The 13,818-nt window shown below is 39.4% G+C and overlaps 1 protein-coding gene across 1 annotated transcript in view; it reads left to right on the plus strand.

Moving 5' to 3' along the window:
• The window catches only part of KCTD9 (potassium channel tetramerization domain containing 9), a 37,710-nt gene extending 26,833 nt beyond the window's left edge, over window positions 1-10,877 (plus strand). Inside the window, exons 10-12 of the mRNA XM_027077371.2 lie at window positions 6,060-6,165; window positions 6,875-7,008; window positions 8,994-10,877. Coding sequence (XP_026933172.1) covers window positions 6,060-6,165; window positions 6,875-7,008; window positions 8,994-9,110 — 357 coding nt within the window. The 3' untranslated portion in view covers window positions 9,111-10,877. The remainder of the gene's footprint in view (window positions 1-6,059; window positions 6,166-6,874; window positions 7,009-8,993) is intronic.
• Window positions 10,878-13,818: the final 2,941 nt, after the last annotated feature.

Genomic DNA, 13,818 nt, shown 5'->3' on the forward strand with positions numbered 1-13,818 from the left:
CATGCAGTTCAAACCCATGTTGTTCAAGGGTCAAATGTGTATGTATGTGTATAGATGTATGTGTGTCTGTACATATGTATATGCATGTGTTTCTCTAAAAATTACCTATGTTAATTTGGGGTTAGAGGATACATGCAGAACCAGCAGCGAAATGTACTCGCTTCTAACTTCAGGTTCCTTAATACCAAGGCCCATGTCTATATGCCTTTTGAATTAACAACACCTAATATAGTACATTGCTTTAAGTAGTCATTGAATAGATGGTTATTGAATTTTATAATTTTAGTTGTATTCCTTACTTGCAACCTATTTTTCCATGAAGTTTATAATAGCAGATCTATAACAAAATCTGTCAATATACATTTCCATTATTTTCACTCTACTTGTTCCATCTTATGAGGAAGGACCACATTGCTAGCAAAATGAGTGAAAGAGTGACAGCACAAAGAAAAAAGTTTGAAGGACCTAGTCCTTATTATTATTTTTTAATGTTTGCTTATTTTGAGAGAGAGAGAGAGAGAGAGAGAGCGTGTGTATGCACGCACGGGGGAGAGGCAGAGAGAGAATCTTAAGCAGGCTCCATGCCCAGCAGACAAGGGGCTTCATCTCATGATCGTGAAATCATGACCTGAGCCGAAATCAAGAGTAGAAAGCTTAACTGATTGAGTCACCCAGGCGCTCTGAAGGACCTAGTCTTTAAATAGTGAAATGATGAGAGATCACTTGTCTGGCTTTTGTTAAGGATAAAACAAACAAAAATAAAAAGACAGTCTGGGTCATTCAGTAGAGCTGGTTTTGAGTTCTGTTTAATTATAGTAATGCTAACTCTGAACCTGCACCATAATTTTCTTAACTGTAAATACTTGTTCTATCCATCCTGTACAGTTGATAAACTGAAGTGCTATAGAATTATAAATTTAATTACTAACGTTAGAAGTGGCTCATGTTGAAGAGTCATTCATTGCCCAGGGTATATAGGCTGTGAAGTCAAAACTAATTGCTAATTGTCCTTGGCATTTGAAGATGAATGCTAATGAATAGCCATCATATCTACAGAACATGATGTGTGCTAAGCAGTCTGCTGATACACCTAATGGCTCCACTTTCTTTTTTTAAGTTTTTTTTTTTTTTTAACATTTATTCATTTTTGAAAGAGAGCACAAGCAGGGGTGGGGCGGAGAGAGAGGGGGACACAGAATCTGAAGCAGGCTCCAGGCTCTGAGCTGTCAGCACAGAGACCAACGTGGGGCTCGAACTCACGAACTGTGAGATCATGACCTGAGCCGAAGTCGGACGCTCAGCCAACTGGGCCACCCAGGTGCCCCTCCACTATTTTTTAAAAATGTTTGTTTATTTTTGAGACAGCGAGAGAGACAGAGTGTGAACGGGGGAGGGGCAGAGAAAGCGGGAGACACAGAATCCAAAGCAGATTCCAGGCTCCGAGCTGTCAGCACAGCGCCCAATGCAGGGCTTGAACCCACAAACCGCGAGATCATGACCTGAGCCAAAGTCAGACGCTTAACTGACTGAGCCACCCAGGTACCCCTCCACTACTCTTTCTTAATTTCTCACCCCATTTATCCTTCACGGGCTGTGAGACCTTTCCATAGGAACCATGTGATTCTGCTGTCAACCAAGGTGATCTCAGCTGCTATCTCTGTTGAGCAGAACATGTCTGTGCCACGTTATTCTGTCAGCCTGCTTTAAGAATGTTTCTTCTGCACACTCTTTTTGCCATCAGTGACTTCAGCATGCTGCATAGAAGCTGATGTAATATCAGCTATTACATATCTGTTGCATATTCAAGACTTAGAATTGTGAGAGCTGACAGGGACCTTGATGGTCATCACGTATGACCCTGTTGTTGCACTGAGAAACTGAAACCTAGAGACTTGCCTGGGCCCAAAGAGGCTAATGTGTTAGCACAGCTGGAGCTAGACAGACTCTATAACCTGCATTTTCTTTTCCTTATTTCTTTTTTTAATGACTTTTTCATGTGCAAAATGTCAAGCATATACAAAAATAGAATACTATAATGAATCCTCCTTGTTACATCTATTAACTCAGATGTAACTTCAGAAGGTATCATCGACATATAAACAATCGTGTCTATACCTCTTTATAGATTATGTTGAAGTAATTCACTATTTCACCTGTAAATATTTTGTTTATCCCTTAAAGACCATTTAAAAAATATAATCTTAATGCCATTATCATACATTAGAAATCATGGTAATAACTAAACTGCTTTCATCAAAGCCCTATGCCCCTTGATACAGTTAAGGTAGCAAAACTCTGAACAGCTGGTTTACTAAGCAGCTGAGTTCTGAACCCTCCACGTTGGTGACTGTTGGTGACCTGCTTGTACCATTTGATGAGTTGGAGGGTGAATGACATGCTTTCTGTGGTTGAAGATGGAAAACTTCACTGAATTTCTTATAAATTTGTTTTTTTTGTGAGATTCCATAAGGGTCAGGTTTGAGGACAGAGCCGTACTTATAATTACCTTAGGACTTTTAATCTATGTGTATCATTAGGTCTGAAATGAGTCTCTTGTAGGCGGCATATAGGTGGTTCTTGCTTTTTTATCATTCAGTCAATATATTTTGTTGGGAGCATTTAGTACATTTACATTCAAAGTCATTATTGATACGGATGTACTTCTTGCCCTTTTGTTAACTGGTTTTACAGTTATTTGGGTAGTTCTTGGTTACTTTCTTCTCTTCCTATCTTTCCTTGTGGTTTGATGGCTTTCTTTAGTGATTTTGCTTGGATTCCTTTCTCTTTGTTTTTTGCATATCTATTACGGGTTTTTGATTTGTGGTTACCGTTAGGTTCATATATAACATCTCTGTATCTGTATAAAGTTGATGGTTGCTTAAGTTTTTTTTTTATTTTTTTATTTTTTGAGAACATGAGCAGAGGAGGAGCAGAGAGAGAGGGAGACAGATATGAAACAGGCTCCAGGTTCTGAGCTGTCAGCACAGAGCCCAACACGGGCTCCAACCCACGAATGCGAGGTCATGACATGAGCTGAAGTCGGACGCTCAACCGACTGAGGCACCCAGGTGCTCCTTAGTTGCTTAAGGTTAAACCCATTCTAGGTGGACTAAATTTTTACTCCCCTCCCAACACATGTTATGTATATAGTGTCACCCTTTACATCCTTTTATTTTGTGAATCCCTTGACTTATTTTTATAGGTATAATTGACTTTATTGTTTTTGTGCTGTAATCTCCCTCCTGGTTTTATAAGTGATTCATTTACTACTTTTATTATATTTCCATTTACCTGTGAAATGTTCTCCATTCCTAATTTTCTTACTCCTGATTATGTCCTTTTCTTTCCACTCAGAAAATCGCCTTTAACATTTCTTGTAAGACTGGTTTAGCGGCGATGAATTGCTTCATCTTTTGTTTTGGGAAATGCTTTACCTCTCTTTCTGTTATGAATGGTAGCCTTGCTGGGTAGAGTATAATTGATCTCAGGTTTTTTCCTTTCGTGTCCTACACTCTCTTCATTCCTGCAGTTTCTGCTGAAAAATCAGCATATTGCCGTATGGGATTTCCCTTGTATGTAACTGTTTTCTTTTCTCTTGCTGCTTTTAATTTCTCTCTTTATCACTGCTTTTTGCCATTTTAATTATTATGTCTCTTGGTGTGGACCTCCTTAAGTTGATTCCATTGACGTCTCTTTTCCTCCTGGATCTGGATTTGTTTCCTTCTTCAGATTCGGTAAGTTTTCAGCTATTATTTCTGCCCCTTTTCTTTCTCTTCTGTTTCTGAGATCCCTGTAATGCATATGTTACTACACTTGATGTCACTGAGTTTTTTCTTTTTGCTGTTCATCTTGGGTGCTTTCCATTATTCTGTCCTCCAGCTCACTGATCCGTTCTTCTGCTTCCTCTAGTCTACTATCTATTCCCTCTAGTGTAGTTTTAATTTCACTTAAGTTCTTCATCTCTGATTGGTTCTTTTTTATATTTCCCATCTGTTAAGGGTCTCACTGAGATCCTCCACCCTTCTCAAATCCAGTAAGTATCTTTATGACCATTACTTTGAATTATCTATCAGGCATATAGCTTATCTCCATTTCATTTAGTTCTTTTGCTTTGATTTTGTCCTCCTCTTTCATTTGGGATATATTCCTGTTTCCTCATTTTGTGTAACTCTCTGTGCCTGTTTCTGCGTATTAGGAAAGTCAGCTATGTCTCCTGCTCTTAAAAGTAATGGCCTTATGAAGAAGAGGTCCTGTAGTGCCCTGTAGTTCCATGTCCCTTGCTTTCCCCAGAACCAGGCAGTTCAGGCATAGGTGTCTCCCATGTGTGTTGCGTGGGCCCTTCTATCGAGGCTGAGCTGCTTTAGCTTTCAGTCAGCTGCAGTGGCCCCATTTGCCTGTTGTGGGCGGGGTTTGGTCCCTGTGCTGTCGAGGGCCGGTCTGGGGCCACCTTGGGCTTGTAGTTGGGTCAGCCAAGCCACCTGCCCGCAGGCTGTTTGTACAGTCACACCTACCTACTTGCAGGGTGCTTTCTCTGGGTTGTTGCCTTGGGAACTTAGATAATAGCTACAGTCTGTTTTACCTGGGTGCACGGCACGGAGAACCAGAGACATTTATTTTTATATTATCAGCTTCCTGTCTTATTAATGTTTCTGTGTATTTAAAACACTGTCATCTTTTAGTTATTTTGGTCCTTCTGCATCCTCGTTTTCTTACCTCTCAGGCTGAGCTTCTGTATTGCCTGTGTGCCGTAGCACCTGTACTACCTCTGCAGAGGCAGACGTGGGAATGTGTGTGCATTTGTCAGCTTTCTGTGATCTGAAATGATCTGCAGCTTATCTCCCTTTCAGCAGAATTGACAGTATGGTGAATGGAATTGCACTCATAAAACGGGATTTTTCCTATTAGGTGTGGCAATAAGGTAACGTGATCAGCCTTAGGATTTTTAGATTCTTCACTGTTGTAGTTATAATGACAACTACAATTATCATTTATATCGTGCCCTACAACTTTTAAGACACTTTTACATTCATCATCTACTTTGATGGTCACAGTGTGGGAAGTCCTAATGTTAATGTCAACTTTATGGCTTCCTGCCTTATCTGCTAATTGTTGGAGTTCAGATCTGATGGCACTGAATCCTCAGAGGTAAATTAACGTAATTTAAAATTCTAACATATATTTTCTAGTTTTTTACTCTTTGTATCTTGTGCTATAATTTGGGCGTTCAAGGTTGACAATGTTGTGTAGCAGTGATTGGTACATGAAGATCTGACAAACAATTTGTAGGGTTTTGTAGCTAGATGATACCTTTAACTGCTGGCCTTAGTATTCTGACCTATGAAATGAAGGTAGTAATAGCATGATTGAACATCAAGAATTTTATTGATTCCTGCGGTAAGAAAGAAGAGAAATCCCTACTCCTGATAAGATTATGTGTTCCTTACCCATACATCTTAGCTCTCATAGTGTCCTACCCAGGACTGTTTATAAACATAGAAATGGGGATGTTACAGTTCTAAGCCCCCAACTTTTTAAATAAATTTTTTTAATGTTTATTTATTTTTGAAAGAGAGAGACAGAGCGTAAACGGGGGAGGGACAGAGAGAGAGGGAGACAGAATGTGAAGCCATCTCCAGGCTCTGAGCTGTCAATACAGAGCCCAACGGTGGAGTTCAAACCCATGGGCCAGACCAGGAGATCATGAGCTGAGCCGAAGTCAGTCACTCAACCAGCTGAGCCACCCAGGTGCCCCAACCCCCCAATTTTTTTTTATCTAAACTATTATCTGTGTAAAATGGACATGCTGTTGTTAACTAGGTTGTTGTTTCTTTGAAAATGGTTCTTTCCAAAGAACTGTTTCTTCAAAGTGGTTCTCAGCTCTTGGTTGATTCCAGTTAGAAAAGTCTTCATTGTAAACAGAAAATAATTGATTGTGAGTGTATGGAATTGAGCTTCCTCCCCGTCTCTGTTTTTTTCTTTTATTGTTTGAGCCCATTTTTTTTCTTTTCCAAACAAAATTCTGAATGTTAAAACGTGGACTTTTCTCTTTTTCTTGCCAGTGTGCAAATCTCCAGGGAGTCAAGATGCTCTGTTCTAATGCAGAAGGGGCATCCCTGAAACTGTGTAATTTTGAAGATCCTTCTGGTCTTAAAGCCAATTTAGAAGGTGAGATTCTATCTATAATTACATTTTCTAAGGTGAGAACATATCACAAAGTAAAAAGCCCAACAAAATAATTGTTACGGAAAAATCATGACCACTACTGGGGGGTAGATTTCTTCTGCCATCGTATTTGGTCTCAGTCATGTGCTAGGCAAGAAGTTAGGGGAAATCCAGCCTCTACTATTGAATAAGGCTTCAGTTGGAGAATTAAATGTCAACATCTCGAACTTTGAAATTAAACAGTATATGCTCACAGTGACTAAAATGAATTTCAGTTTGCACAAAGCTAGGCAGTTTCTGTCATTTTTAGATTGTTTTATTTATGAATTTCTTATTGCTCTGTTGTGTCAGTGAACTGGTCACTTCATTTATTTGTATGTTTAGAATACAGGGGACTTACCTTCCTTATCATAAACTTACGGAAGCATATTATAAAAGTGCTAATTATCTTAAGACCGAATTGAATTCTTCCCTCAAAAATATAGACTAAAACATTCTTAATTCATAGAACAAGCAAACAGATTGTTAACAATGAACGCTTTATATGTGTAAGTTGGTTGAGAGACTGAGATTTATGGTTCACGGAGTCCTTTCCAAAAGTTAAAGAGCCTGTCATTCACCTCCATTAAGTAAACTAAACCTGCGGTTTTTTGAAGGGAGAGGACTATAAATATTTTGAAGTTCAACTGCTATCAAAATACATTCACTGTAGGTGCTAATCTGAAAGGTGTGGATATGGAAGGAAGTCAAATGACAGGAATTAACCTGAGAGTTGCTACCTTAAAAAACGCGAAGTTGAAGAACTGTAACCTCCGAGGCGCAACTCTGGCAGGAACGGATTTAGAGGTGAGTCACCAATGTCTGAAGAGCATTTGGTAATCTACAGGTACTGAGCCTGTCCTGCAAAATGTATGGAGGTCGCCAACAAAGTCATTGGCTGATGAAAACTGCCGGGGAGCAGGCCCGCACAGCCAGAGCGGTGTTCTCCTGTTGATTGCTTGTTTCAGCAGACGTGCCTCCCAGAGCAGGATTCAGTCCACGGGCCATGGGTCCCAGTTTCAGACTGAAAGATTCATCTGACAGTCGGTCGAAGCCGATTTCATTTGTCCTCTGTTCCTTGGGTCTCCTTCAAGCAGATGAGTTTGATGACTGCTTTACTAATCGAATTTATTGTGTTTTTCCTCAGTTTTAAGTCCAGACAGAATTAAATGGGCCCAGATTACCTTTTTAACTGTTCGAGAAATGTAAAAGATATCCAGGTTTGAAATCAGGTTAAGAGAGAGCCTATTCTAAATTGGAATCGTGTTCTTTTTGAATCCCGATTTGAGCTTTTAACTTTGCGCGTCTTTTTCATCAGAATTATATATGTTGTCTTGATTCACAAATGTAGCTGGCAGGCTCAAAGGCTGTTGATAGGTCTCTTGGTGCTGTCCCCATAGCACTTTTTGCAATGCTGGACACGTTCTAAATCTGTTCGGGACAGTAGCCACCAGGCGCTGTGGCTGTTGAGCACTTGAAATATGGCCAGTGTAACTGAGAAACGGATTTTTAAATTTTACTTAATTTTAATTCATTTAAATATAAGTAGCCACAAGTGGCTGTTGCCATCATATTGAACAGCACAGCCTTATCCGGGAAAACCTGGCATAGATCGGATTGGAGAGAAGAGTGGGTCAAAATTTGGCTTGTCATTGATTTTTCCCTCTTAATGTTTCTGCTTTGTTCTCTTGACAGATCTTAGCAGTAGAGTGGCAGGCCCCATTAAACTTAAAGGCAAAAAGAACCTGCCCAAGGCCAAAAATAGAAGCCTATTATAAGCACAGTTCCTTAATTTTTTATTCTTTGGTACTGTCACCAAAAGTGATCATTTTTTTTTTTTCCCCTTGGTTTTAGTTACCGTGTAGGTAAACACCAGAAGTCTTCCTGATGGCAACTGAATGCAGACTAGTCAGGTTGACTGTTTGAAGGGCCGCTGGTGACATTCTGTCCTAAAAGGTTATGTGCAGTCACCCACCATCCCCACGGACTTACCCACTATCTGTCTCATCTGCCACTCTGTGATCTCAAGAGAAATTTAAAAGCAGCTTCCAATTGTGGTGGTAGTTACACTATTGTATATACATTTGTTAAAACTCATTGAATTGTGCACATAATTCGGGGTTTTAAAAAACAGTTCCCTGCTATAAAAATGTTCGAGTTGGGGAATGGAAAAATCTATTATAATGTAATTAGTAAGTAAGATCTCTTTCTCTCAGTTGTTTTCTTTTTAAAATTTTTAAACATCTATTTATTTTTGAGAGACAGAGCAGGAGCAGGGGAGGGGCAGAGAGAGCGAGAGACACAGAATCTGAAGCAGGTTCCAGGCACTGAGCTGTCAGCACGGAGCCCAACACGGGGTTCAAACCCACGAACCGTGAGATCATGACCCAAGCTGAAGTCGGCCGCTTAACTGACTGAACCACCCAGGTGCCCCTCAGGTTTTGGGGTTTTTTTTTAATAGTGCTTACCTGCCCTGCCTTTTGTTGTCCTCGGATTGTGGTAAATTTGCATAGATAATATTTATTACGTTGGAGTCCATTCTGGGTTTTAAATGACCGATTCTAAAATATGGGAACAGAAGAGACACACTTCCTCTTTAACCTCTGTTTGTCAGTATTTGTGACTGTCAGCCTGACCACTCACCTAGAGAAAACAACTCCAGATATAGAAGAAAATCTGACTTTTTTCTAACACGGCAGTCTTCCAGAAATAACAGGGTTTCATGATGTTGGAACGTTTTCCTCACGTGCCCCAGGAATCTTAGTTTCATGAATATTGTTTTTGTCTTGCAGAATTGCGACCTGTCTGGGTGCGATCTTCAAGAAGCCAACCTGAGAGGTTCCAACGTGAAGGGAGCTATATTTGAAGAGATGCTGACCCCACTACATATGTCACAGAGTGTCAGATGAGAATTCCAGGGCCGGAGGAAGATGCCCAAGATGAAAAATGTTGTCCTTCTCACTTTTTTTTTTCTCCACCCATTCAGTTGTCTAGAAGAAGTAACACTGTAAGGGAATAAAAAACAAACAAAAACCCATTTAGAGGATTATGCTTGTTCTCAACGGTGCATAAAGGAAAAAAGTGACTTTTTTCCACATTCTGATTTTAACCGAGAAGCACTCATTTAATAGATGTAGAGAAGCTAGAGTAGCTTGCTGCCTTTTGAGCGGAGTTAGGGGGACTTGGCTGGTTTTATGACCAGAAATAGGATCTATTATATTTGCTTTTAAATAGGCATGATGTGGAAATACCATCTTGGTTTGAAATGTATTCGAGGATTTTAATTTATGAAAAGCACAACATATGCAATTATATTTATTGAATCTCTAGATACAGTATGGATATTTAAATTGTTAAACTTTACGAAAATTTCGAAAAGGTTCAGGTTTATTAATAGCTTTAGTGATGCCTCCCCTACTCTACATACCTGTCATGCCATATGAATATGGTGAGATCAGATTCCCCAAGGCTCTCTTTTCAGGTTCTTGTAACGTTTATTTTTTAGAACGAAACAGTAGCTAAATTAAATCCTCGGTTCTTACTGATTGAGACTGAGTGAAAGAAAAGACCTCAATGTCAGCTCAAGTTAAGGTGGAACTCTCCAGATGGACAAAGAATTTACCTATCGCTACAACTTTTAAATGAGCATCCTTAGAATTTCATTCTAAGCAAGTTCCACTCAACGCCAAACCAGGCGATTTTATCAATTTACACTACTAGCCTTGTTTTCTCCTGTACAGTCACAAGAAGCATAGGAAGTATGTGTCAGAACCAAAAAACCAAGGTGCATTATCAGTAGTAATTTAATTCAAATGCCAAATAGTTTCAACAGGGCCAGCTTAGAAATAGGCATTAAATCCCAGTCCACTGTCATCTTTTGGAAATCAACATAATGCCATTAAAACCCTACAAGGGGAAGGGAAGGGATTTTAAATTGGCAATTTGATGATAGCCACCAAAAAACTTCAACAAAAATAAAGGCGTTGGACTGGTCCGAGATGTAATACCAATCAGTCAGCACCTGTGGTTCTTTTACTTCTACTTTCTGATTTAGTTCAAATTCTAGCCTGCTTTTCTTGAGTCCTTCTCTCTGCAATAGCAGAGACAGGACCTGTACTTCCTTACCAATAACCCGTTGTCCTTATGTCTACCCCAAGAGCAGGGATATAAGCTGTGTCCAAATAGGTTCTGAATTCTACAGACTCATCAGTTTGAAGCAATGAATCAGTAAAAACGACTTTGTCTCCTTTGGGAGAATGACGCGTGTTCAATATTTACGCAGCTTATTCTTCTATATATACATATGCAAAGCTTTCCTTAACGGTAAAGGGTACATATGCGTAGTGAGAGCTCGCACCTTTACAGGTGAGGGAAAGCAATTTCAGAAATGAATTATTTTCTTTGCTTTATTATTTTTACCAAGACAGAGAAGTATTGTATTGAGAGATATCTATTTTCATAATCAATATGTGCCTAAATTATATTTAAATCATTTCACTCTGTACTATATTTTCAATAATTATAGAATGTGTTTGTTCATCCACTTAAGGGTACCTCTGTAGACATAAACCTAAAAATGCAGAAGAATCTGAAAGGTCTAAACATGGTATGCTTAGAAACTGCAGATTTTGGATCTAATGTATACTGCATTAATAAACAATGTGAAATGTTGAAAAGGAGTTTCTAGTCGTACTTTTGAAAATCGACTCTTGACCATACTTCACTTACGTTTCTTCAGCATTAAGTTGATGACCAGTCCCGAGGGTCTGGGTGGAGAAGGAAATCCAACACAACGCTTACAATGGATTAGTCTGAAAGGGCCAGCCATGCAAATTTACCCCTTTAAGCATGGTTTTTTTATGACCCTCTTTTTAAAATCTGCCATGCTAACAACACAGGTTCAATTACATGACTTCCAATGGTTCATTTGTGTTACTCTTTAGCTGATGAACGTTACAAGTTAGACTTACTAGGTTGGTTGAGTACATTGTCCCCAAAACATTCTCACCTGACTCGTAGGAGAGAGAATTTTGAGGCAGGAGTTTCAAAAGAGTACGACTTCTATTAAACCTAGTGATGGAACTTGTCTGTACACAGGTAAAAATACAATTGGGGGTGGGGGACTAGAAAATCTAAATCAGATTATGCATATTGATAAAATTCAGTACTCCTGTAATTATTTAGAGCCATATGTATTATGCTGTCATATCTAATTCAACTACGGTTTCAAAGAAATTTTAGTAGGAAATAGTGTAAATTCACTTTCTTATGACAGTGATTTACTATCATAAATCAAGGCATGGAATATTTTCTCCAGTTGCTCATTTTATGAACGGGTGGTTTATACTATAAATCTACCGCCATGTCAACTTCAAATCATGTTTAATGAAAAGCCCTAGAATTTTATTAAATTTCCAAGGAGGTATTATCTTTAAATTAAAAAGGTCCACCTCTACAAAGAAAAGAGGTTATTTTCTGCATAAAGCACCTTATGCAAGGATTAATTCTCTGAAAGCCTTTCACAACCTTTAAATATGTCAGCAGGAGTTCACCACGGACCCTTCCTGCTGAGATCTTACATTAGGGCAAAAAGAGGCTTGCGTCTGTCACTCATCAAGATTGCTAAGTCATTACTGTGGCATTTTAATAATTTTTAGGTGTTTCTTTTAAGGTTGAGAAACCATTTTCCCTCTAAAGCCATATACTTTTTTTTTTTTCTTTTTAACGTTTATTTTTGAGACAGAGAATGAACAGGGGAGGGTCAGAGAGAGAGGGAGACACAGAATCTGAAGCAGGCTCCAGGCTCTGAGCTGTCAGCACAGAGCCCGACGCAGGACTCGAACTCACGGACCACAAGATCATGACCTGAGCTGAAGTCGGACACTCAACGGACTAAGCTACCCAGGCACCCCTAAAGCCATATCCTTTAAGATCTAGAAGTTTCTAAATTGAGAAAAAATTTCTGACAACTATGAAATCCAATACTTAAACCCACTTTACTAAATTAAGCTTCATGATAAATGGATCTATCCTTGGAACTATGAAAAGATTCAAGGGGCGCCTGGGTGGCTCAGTTGGTTAAGCCTCTGACTAGCTCAGGTCATGATCTTGCGGTTTGTGAGTTCAAGCCCCACGTTGGGCTCTGTGCTGACAGCTCAGAGCCTGGAGCCTGCTTCAGATTCTGTGTCTCCCTCTCTCTCTGCCTCCCCACCCCCCCCCCCCCCCCACACACACACTCTTTCTCCTTCAAAAATAAAGAAAAAAGAGAGAGAAAAGAAAAGATTCAAAGTGTGTCCCTAAACATCAAAATTCCATTAATTGCATATTCAATCTCTTCCTTGGTACTGCAGAAAATAAATTTGGCCTTTGCCCTTCAGATCTATGTGATCTAAGGAGATGCAGATTTGGCATCGCGCATATTGAGTAAATTCATAGACCATGCCACTGTGTTCATCTAAAAATTTCAAAACCTGTTTCCAAAAATACCGACTGATAGAAATAACGTACAAGAAAGCCACTGATGCTTAACCAAAGCTAAGTGATTAACGTGACCCTAAAGGTCAGGAGTCTTCACTCCCGTTTCCTTGGTCCTGCCCCAAGACCACATCTGCTGGAGCAACACTGTGAGAAGCACACTTTTTAGCAAATTGTCAACTGGGCAATTTAAGTGCCGTTCAAACATAATGAGCTCTTGTTGAAAAAGAGCCTCTCGTTACCTTTGTATTTTAGTGAGATGAGATTACTCTCTCATGTCAGAATGGCACTTAAATTACTCAGTGTCTAATGAAATAATGAAAATAAGTTAAATCACATTTTCTTTTTTTTTTGAGATTGTTCACTGTTTGCAATTGTACTTAAAAGCTTATCTCCTTTTCTAGCCTATCATGAGACTCTGACAACCTCCACAGAAATGGCTGGGTAAAGAGTTTCTCTGGGCAGGACAGCACTGCTCTTTATACTGACATCCTTGCAAATGTGATTCTTCTGGAAGAGTATCATGAATACATGATCGTCTTCCCCTAATTTACCCTTGGGCGACGACTGATTGGTTTAGCATCCTACCAGAGGAGAAGACTGCCAATCCCGGCTCTAAAACGAACAAATACCTAGTTATTCTTAACCATTTTACTGTTTAGCTAATGTAATAGGCCTTACAGACAATTGTATATGAAGGTTTAATTCTATGTCAGATAAAACATAACTTTGATGCAGAAATAGAGGAAGCGTTAAGCCCAACCTTGTTTAAAGGCCCTTACTTTTTAGTCATTCATTCAAAGTTATCAAAGGCTGACTAATGCTAGGGATTTAACAGAAGTTTAGACGAGATGGGATCCTTGACCATTATGAGTTACAACCCAAGGGGTAAATTAGGGGAAGACAATCATGTATTCAAATAAAAGTAATAAAGACTAATGGTTCGCTCTTTGCTTTTGTAAATGCTTATACTGTGTAAATAAAACATCCCCAGGGTCCCCTCCCCCCCTGGCTTGGAACACCTATCTGTAAAGTTTGGATAATGATACCCACCTGCTGGGACTGTTGTCAGAGGGGAGGCTGGTCTTACGCATGTATGTTTACGCATGTATGTTTACGTATGTGTCTCACCTTTGTGTTCCC

This window comes from Acinonyx jubatus, chromosome B1 (genome assembly GCF_027475565.1).
Source record: "Acinonyx jubatus isolate Ajub_Pintada_27869175 chromosome B1, VMU_Ajub_asm_v1.0, whole genome shotgun sequence".
Lineage (NCBI taxonomy): Eukaryota > Metazoa > Chordata > Mammalia > Carnivora > Felidae > Acinonyx > Acinonyx jubatus.